Raw genomic sequence first — 8,758 nt, 5'->3', positions numbered from 1 at the left:
ACACAAAAGCAGAAGTTTTTTAAAGCAGTTGGTCCAAAAGTTCTCCAATCGGATGCAGCTACTGGAGGCTGAACGAGAGAAATTCACAGAATGGATGACCAGCTTTAGATAAAAACACGGCACCAATGCTGACAAGTCGTCAGCAAATGGGAAGAGCGCATATTGCGGCAAATAAAGCGAGTCGGGGAGCGGAGATGGGAAATGACTTCAGCCCTCATAACTCGGCATGCGGGTGGCGCTGGGAAGTCGGAGGTCTTGAAGTCGTGTAATCATTTAGGGAGAAGTGTGATCCCGGGGATTTCGCCGGGACATCTCCGGTAAATGAGCCGCCAGATTATGGAGGAGAACAATGCTCCGCGTCTGGGTGAACAAACAGGCGCCTCTCAGCAAGGCCGGCGGCGTGAGCTCGCACAAATTAAAGAGCTAAGCACCCGGGCCGCGCTATAATGGAATCCGCTGAAGAGGCCGGCGCAGACCGAGCAGACCCATCACACAATGATTGATTAATATCCACAAGTGTACGGACGCCGCGACGCAACCGCAAATTCATCAGTTTTTATGGGGAAAAAAAATTCCCTGACTGCACCTGAGAGGATTTCATTCCAAGATGCAGAAAACGAGCGACTTCCACTCATCTCCGTGTGCGAGGAAGTGTACAGACCCAACGATGATTGGCGGATGACGGCTTTGTTTGTGAGATGCGGAAAACACCCGTCAGTCAAAAAACAGACTTATAACCGGGGAGGAGAGCCGGCTGATCACGCAACGTGATCACCATGCAACAAATATAACATTGTTCATTATGTATCAATCCCAAAATATATCAGAATCATTGTATGTCAGTAAGGAAGTGGGGGGATATATTACAATGACACCTGGAAGTGGGGGGGATATATTACAATGGCACCTGGAAGTGGGGGGGGGGATATATTACAATGGTACCTGGAAGTGGGTGGGATATATTACAATGACACCTGGAAGTGGGGGGGATATATTAGGCAGGAAGTGAACGTTTTGTCCCTGAAGTTTTTGTGTTTGAAGCAGAAAAAATGGACAAGTGGGAGGATTTGAGGGACCAAATTGTGATGTGTAGACGACTGGGTCAGAGTAACTACAAAGCTGCAGCTCTTGTGGGATGTTCCCGGTCTGCAGTGGTCAGGACCGACCAAAAGTGGTCCAAGGAAGGAAAACCGGTGAGACGGGGACAGGGTCATGGGCGGCCAAGGCTCATTGATGGACGGGTGGAGGGAAGTCTGGCCCGTGTAGTCCGATCCAATAGAAGCATTGCAGGTTGCTGTGTATGGGGCTGTGTAGCTGCAGACCGGTCAGGGTGCGCATGCTGACCCGTGTCCACCACCATGTGCCTACAAGGGGCGCGTGAGCATCAGAACTGGAGCACGGAGCGATGGAAGAAGGTGGCCGGGTCTGATGTACATCATGTGGATGGCCGGGTGTGTGTGTGTCACTTACCTGGGGAAGAGATGGCACCAGGATGTACTATGGGAAGAAGACAAGCCGGGGGAGGGGCAGTGTGATGGGCGATGTTCTGCTGGGAAACGTTGGGTCCGGCCATTCATGTGGATGTCACTCTGACACCGACCTAAACATTGTCACTGACCAAGTCCCCCCCTTCATGGACACGGTACTCCCTGATGGCAGTGACCTCTCTCAGCAGAATAATTCGCCCGGCCACACAGCAAAAAATGGTTTGAGGAACACAATGAGTTTGAGGTGATGACTCCACCTCCAAATTCTCCACATCTCAATCCAATCGATCATCTGTGGGATGTTCTGGAAACACAAGTCGGATCCATGGAGGCCGATCACCTCACAACTGACAGGACTTAAAGGATCTGCTAGTGACGGCTCGGTGCCACAGCACACCTTCAGAGGTCTAGAGGAGTCCATGGCTGGACGGGTCAGGAGAAGGGGGACCTACTCAGTATTAGGCAGGTGGTCAGAATGTTATGTCTGATCGGTGTATGTGAGTAAAAATATAAATGAAGGTTGTAACAGAAGTTTTAATCATTTTATATAAACAGAAATAAAAGTCTATGGATGTAATGTCTTGAACATCTTTGTGGGCATTCTATATGGTCTTTGGTACCTCCGATGCTCTATGTCTGGTATCATCTATCAGTCCTGGTGAGGGGGAATTACTCAATATTGGGAGGGCGGGGGGTCACAATGTTATAGCTGGTGTGTGTGTGTGTACACACTGAGTGGCCAGATTATGATGACCCCCACATCAGTACTTGGTTGTGCCGCCTGGTGACTCCACGAGATGGTGAAAGGTGATGCGAGGAATCTGACACGGCACTGTTGCCCTTCTGTTGTCTTGTACCAGTCTTGCCCCTCCCCCGTTCTGCCCTAACATTGACTAGTCGCTGACGGCCACAATTCGCACGCTCAGACCCAGATTTTCGGCTGACAGTCCGGTCTTTAAACACTTTAACAATGAGCCGCTCCTGAACATGTAACGGATTCTGCTGTTTTGCTGATACTCGCTCCATGGCTCCGAGCGCCAACAATCATCCCGCGTTCCAAGGCTGTTACATCGCGTTGTTTCCCCGAATCTTCAGAAACAAATCACTTCTACTGTCGTGGTAACCAACCCGCTTCCCTATTTATAATGGTCTGGCCCTCTAGCAACTTCAGCGCCAAATTATAGCTAATTTGCCTACAAACGTCAGGTGGTCATAATAATCCGGCCACTCGGTGTATATAATAATCCGGCCACTCGGTGTATATAAGAATCTGGCCACTCGGTGTATATAATAATCCGGCCACTCGGTGTATATAATAATCCGGCCACTCAGTGTATATAATAATCCGGCCACTCGGTGTATATAATAATCTGGCCACTCAGTGTATATAATAATCCGGCCACTCAGTGTATATAATAACCCGGCCACTCAGTGTATATAATAATCCGGCCACTCGGTGTATATAATAATCCGGCCACTCAGTGTATATAATATTCTGGCCACTCAGTGTATATAATAATCCGGCCACTCGGTGTATATAAGAATCTGGCCACTCAGTGTATATAATAATCCGGCCACTCGGTGTATATAATAATCCGGCCACTCAGTGTATATAATATTCTGGCCACTCAGTGTATATAATAATCCGGCCACTCGGTGTATATAATAATCCGGCCACTCAGTGTATATAATAAACCGGCCACTCAGTGTATATAATAATCCGGCCACTCGGTGTATATAATAATCCGGCCACTCGGTGTATATAAGAATCTGGCCACTCAGTGTATAAACATACATACACACACACATATATACACACGCATGTACACATACACTGTATGTTGTCTAGAATATCTCTTCCTCCTGTTTCCAGGTATTTGTGTCGGAGAATCATCTCTGTAAATACAGCTCCCAGTACTGCCGCGGCTCCAGTTTCCGCAGACAATGCGTCTCTTAGATCAGTACGACGACCCGGCTGCCCCTCAGTCCCCGCCGCACAAATGGGTTTTAAATGGTGTACCGAGCGTGATAAAACTCGCTGGATTGTGACCGAACAAAAGAGAATTCATCAGAGGAGCCGGGCGGGGGCAACGCTCTCCGCTAAGTGACAATTTCCACCGTGACACTGTTCTTGTACACTAAATTTACCAAACAACGCATCCCCATGTCCTCTCCGCACAGAACCATTCAACTGAGAAGAGAGAAACGCGGCGGGTACAAGAGCCGTCACATCCACGCCGTCACCTGCGACCCCGATACGCAGAATTCAGCCGAAAAAAATAAAAAGGCCGCGGCGGGCTGGTACTGACTGCGCTACTGTGCAGAACATCCATTGGAAGCTGCCGTCAATGAATGGATCCCTAAAGGATCACGTCGTGTCATAGGACTATTTTAGGTATAGGTGGAGTCCGGTGTTCTGAATCATCCGCTGGGTTCTCAGAGGAATCCGCCAACAAGAGAAATTCGACTTAAAGAGGTTTCTAAACCCTCCGTTTTGTTTTTTTTTGCATATATCTACTACTAGCAAGCAGTAGATATATGCAAAAAGTTTTTAAAAAGAAACAAAAACTCACCCCGTGCCTTCGCCGCGCGCTCCCGTCCAAAAATCCGAAACTGCTCGGCCGGCCGCAAAGCATCTTGGGGCGGGCGCATGCGCAGTTCGGATTTTCGGCCGGGAGACGAGGAGAGACGCAAGGTAAGTCTATGGACGGCGTGCACCCGCATGCAGACACCGTGGGACAGGAAGTGCCAGCAAGCAGAGAGGAGTCAGCGCTGGATCGGAGAGCCGCCGCACAGCTGGAGGGCAGGGCCAGTGCTAGGATTCTTGTCTACACAGGCAAGGTGCATTTTTGCGCACCCCCCCCCTCCCCGACCCCCGGTAAAAACAGGCCGTTTTGACAAGTACTTGTACTTGTCAAAATGCCCCGATGTTTGCGCTATGTTTTTTTGTTTTTTTCACTTACCTTCGGCGCGAGAGAGCAGCGGCGAGTCAGCGCTGGTCCGGTGGGAGGAGCTCCATGTGGGGTCCTAATTTAGTTGGCCGGCGACTGCCTGAGGTGCCGCGCGTGTCGGGATCCTCTGGCATCATGGGGGGGAGGGGAGAAAAAAATTGACTTTAATGTCACTGGGAGAACGGCGTCTGTATTCCTCCACGCCGTCCAAGATGGAAGAGACGGAGGGAGGAGGAATTTGTCCGGAAGACTTCACACTTCCACCAATAAAGGAAGAAATAAACCATCAATGTCAGGACCGATCATTGACAGGAAACACTTTTCATGTCACCACATCTGAAACAATTACAATGTAACAATCAACACAAACGTGGCCACATGTCCACAGCAACAGCCTTCCGTCCCAAACTGGAAACAATCATCGCTACCGGCAACCACATGACGTTATAACCCGGGAAATTAGTAAAATGACCATTTACAGGGTGACGTCTAATAGAATAGAATAAAGAAGAACCCCGGGCAGATATAAAAGGACAACAATGAATGCGGCTCTGTATGATTAAAGTGCATGGCATCCCTGAAACGTTGGATACTACCGCGTTTCCCCGAAAATAGGACACTGTCTTATATTTTTTGGGGGCTCAAAAAAACACACTGGGTCTTATTTTCGGGGTAGGTCTTATTTCTTTTTTTTAATGTACAACAATCCACAACTAATCATGTAGAAAAGTCTTCCTGTATTCATGTACAAAAATATGGTGATCAGGGCAATCGGATGCCGCACCTTTCCAAGAGCAATTTGCTAACCAATCGCTGGCCAGAATGAGCGAAGCGCGCTTTCACTATGGATTCCTCACAGGTGGAGTGCATTTGGTATCACTCCGCCTGTGACAGGAGGCGGGGCTATAGAGGAGGCATCGGCTTATGCGGCTCTGCTCCCTCCGGTGCCGTCTCGCTTCCTCTAGTGGCGGCTTCGCTGGCACTGCTGATTCTCTCGCGCGGCTCTTCAAGTTCCCCCTTATGCCACCACCGGCCCTGGGAATGGTCACAACTAGGTCTTGTTTTCGGGGTAGGTCTTGTTTTCGGGGTAGGTCTTATTTTCGGGGGAAACAGGGTAAATCGCTTAATCCCTTTTTAATCCCCGAGCAATGTCAGCAATTCCCTTCCTGTTTGGCCACACTAGACACAGAAGCAGATCTGTCCATGTGTGGTCAGCTTGTGTCTCGTCTTCTGACACAGCAGATAAAGGACATCATGGTGACACATAGTTTACCCGTACTCCAGAAGTCAGAATGCAGTTGCCATACAAAACCCCACCCCCTCCCCCCCCCTCCACAGTGACAGCGGCTTCTGGCAGGGATCGGCAAGGGATGTCAATCATCTCTACAACCGGAATGAGGTTTCAAATTAGATAGAAGTCCTCTTGATCTGTGACGTCGGCAGAGACTGCTGAGCGGCTTCTGCATCTTCCGCCACCCCCCAGCCCGCCGAGCTGCGACAGAGGAGTCGCACCATGTGACCGCAGAATTAACGGAACAACAGGTAAATATGTTTTTTTTACCTGGTATCAGCCTCTTGTACAGCAGAGGTCAGACTGTGCAAACATAGGAGTATACTGATAGCAGGAGGGTGCAGATCCACATAGAGATGATCTCATCATTCTGCTGCTTCTCGTTTCACTGTCCAATCACAGTCCGGGGGAGGTACAAGACCTGTAAGTATTATTGGACTGCAGCCACAAATAATCAGGTCTCCTGTCCTGATAGACAGGGTTGTGCGATGTGGCAGAGCTGTGTAAACCTCAGTATTGGATGGACAGAAATGCAAACCCTTTGGCAGATAAACAGCTCTCTTAAAAGGAGAACTATGAGGTTAGTGTTTTCCCCCATAGTTCTCCTTAGGGTAACAGGAGGACACAAACTAGCGTCCTCCAGTCACCCTAGGCTCAGTATATAGGGAGCTACAGCTCGCGGTATATTGAGACGCCGCAGCCGGGACGGATCCCAACATTACTGTCTGGATCCACCCAGCTGCTTGAGTGACGGCTGGCTCTGCCTATCTAGAGGCAGAGCCAGCTGTACCCGACCCTCCCCCGTCCGTTCCGCCAGTCAGCGCTGGCGGATCGGAGCGGTGAGGAATCCCTGCAGGGAGCCATGAGTGACAGTCACGGCTCTCTGCAGGAAGATGATCGAGAAGTGAGCGAGCGACGTTATGCGTCCGCTCACTTCCCGATCTATAGAGCCGACGTGTGACAGTTTCATTGTCACATATCGGCTCGAACTAAGAGGATGAGTGGAAATCACTCACCTCATAGTTCTCCTTTAATATGCATTTAGCGGTCTGCATGGAAATATATGGCCTCCTGCGCATGCTAGCTGCCCGGCTGTAACTAAAGCCTCCGTCATCCCTAAACATTCCCTGTAACTGCCCTCGCCTGGGCAGCTCAAAGCTGTACTGATATCAGTTCTGGGTGGAGTGGACCTTTAAAGGAGAACTATAGGGGGGGGGGCTTTTCACTCACCTCATAGTTCTAGCCGACCTGTGACAATGAGAATTTTATGAAAAGAGACTCTGCCACTGGAAAAAAAAAACAAACATTGAAAAAAATAGAATGAATACCCGTAGCATACTTATTGTTGTGTACTCACCCCTCTGTGCGGTACATGCTGCACCTCTCCAGGGGGACTTTCAGCACGCCGTGATTTAAGCCGACGAACAGGGAGCGGTTGCTGTGCAGGATCTGCAGGTTGAGGATCGGCTCCTGCTGCCCGTTGGGTAATATGTGCATCTCCTCCAGATAGCAGCTGCGCAGGCTGCGGTTGGCGGTGGACAAGGCTTTCAGGATGGTGCCGTGCTCTGCGGGGGGAGGGGGGGGGATACAAAATGTTAGCGCGCTCGTCAGCAGAGAGACTCCGCGACTCATCACAGTGATACCCCAATATGTTCAATATTTATATTCAGTCTGACACGCGCGTAAAGAGTACCTGTGCCGATGTACATGACGTGGTACAGGGTGTCTTTGCCTTGAACGATGTCCACCACCAGTTTGGAGAACCGCACATTGTCCTGCGTCACCAGGGGGTCCACCGACACCGGCTGCACCACGTCGTTCATGAGGAAAAGGCGCTGGGCGTCCTGCAGGCTGCGCTCCGTCAGGTTCTCGTTGGGGCTGTCATCGTTCAGGATCCCGCACTGCCAATCAGAGAGGGCATAGTCATTTACAGACAAAGGGTGGCTTAGTGGGCAAAGGTCATGAAAAGGGTGGTTAGAAATGGGACTGCACACTGGGGAAAAGTGATGAACGGTCAGCAGGGGTGGGTAAAGTTACTCTGGTGTGACAGAGTTACATGGTGTGTAAAAGTGAATGGGTGATATGACAGACAGTGGCATGGTGGGTAAAAGTGAACAGAGTTATATGACAAAGAGTGACATGGTGGTTAAAGGTGAATGGGGTGGTTGACAGACAGTGACACAATGGGTAAAGGTGAATGGAGTTGTATGACAGAGTTACATGGTGGGTAAAAGTGAATGGGGTGGTATGACAGACAGTGGCATGGTGGGTAAAGGTGAACAGAGTTATATGACAAAGAGTGACATGGTGGTTAAAGGTGAATGGGGTGGTTGACAGTGAACAATTGGTAAAGGTGAATGGGGTGGTATGACAGAGTTACATGGTGGGTAAAAGTGAATGGGGTGATATGACAGACAGTGGCATGGTGGGTAAAAGTGAACAGAGTTATATGACAAAGAGTGACATGGTGGTTAAAGGTGAATGCGGTGGTTGACAGGCAGTGACACAATGGGTAAAGGTGAATGGGGTGGTATGACAGATGCAGGCGCAGTCTATACCAGAAGAAGATTCCGGAGTAACAGGGAACCTCACCGGCCCTCTCTGAGCCTCACCTGAAAGTTGGGCATGGGGTTGAGTGTGGGCAGCCAGGCGGAGCGCGGGTTCTCCTGGAATCGGAAGGGACCGTTGAAGGCCTGTGTGATCGCGCTGAGGTTGAAGGCACAAACCGCCGAGGCAGCGATGCTATTTCTGGAAGGAGAGACAATAAGACGATCATTACACGGGAACATTCTGCAAGTGTGATAATTAATTATGAGGACATGATACGGACAGAACGCTGGAAGAGTCCTCGTCGTCCAAACGTGCCGGGCGGACAAAGCATGCAGGAAATGTAGATCGGCAGGAACGCTCCTCTACAATGGGGAAGGATGACAAACGCCTTCCAGGACTAGACTCAGCACAGATTGTCATTATATAGGTCACATTTCTTCCGCCGATACACTGTATTCACTCAGGGCATGCAGAGTGCC

The 8,758-nt window shown here is 49.9% G+C and overlaps 1 protein-coding gene across 1 annotated transcript in view; it reads right to left on the bottom strand.

The window, feature by feature from the left end:
• The window catches only part of SEMA5B (semaphorin 5B), a 297,119-nt gene that overhangs the window by 70,760 nt on the left and 217,601 nt on the right, over positions 1-8,758 (bottom strand). The window contains exons 10-12 of the mRNA XM_018558083.1: positions 8,342-8,477; positions 7,423-7,630; positions 7,087-7,294 (exon numbers count right to left, since the gene is read on the bottom strand). Coding sequence (XP_018413585.1) covers positions 7,087-7,294; positions 7,423-7,630; positions 8,342-8,477 — 552 coding nt within the window. The remainder of the gene's footprint in view (positions 1-7,086; positions 7,295-7,422; positions 7,631-8,341; positions 8,478-8,758) is intronic.

Source organism: Nanorana parkeri, unplaced genomic scaffold (genome assembly GCF_000935625.1).
Source record: "Nanorana parkeri isolate BGI_ZX_2015 unplaced genomic scaffold, ASM93562v1 scaffold320, whole genome shotgun sequence".
NCBI lineage: Eukaryota > Metazoa > Chordata > Amphibia > Anura > Dicroglossidae > Nanorana > Nanorana parkeri.
Note: the sequence above shows the minus strand (reverse complement) of the source record. Positions and strands in the feature narration are given on the sequence as shown.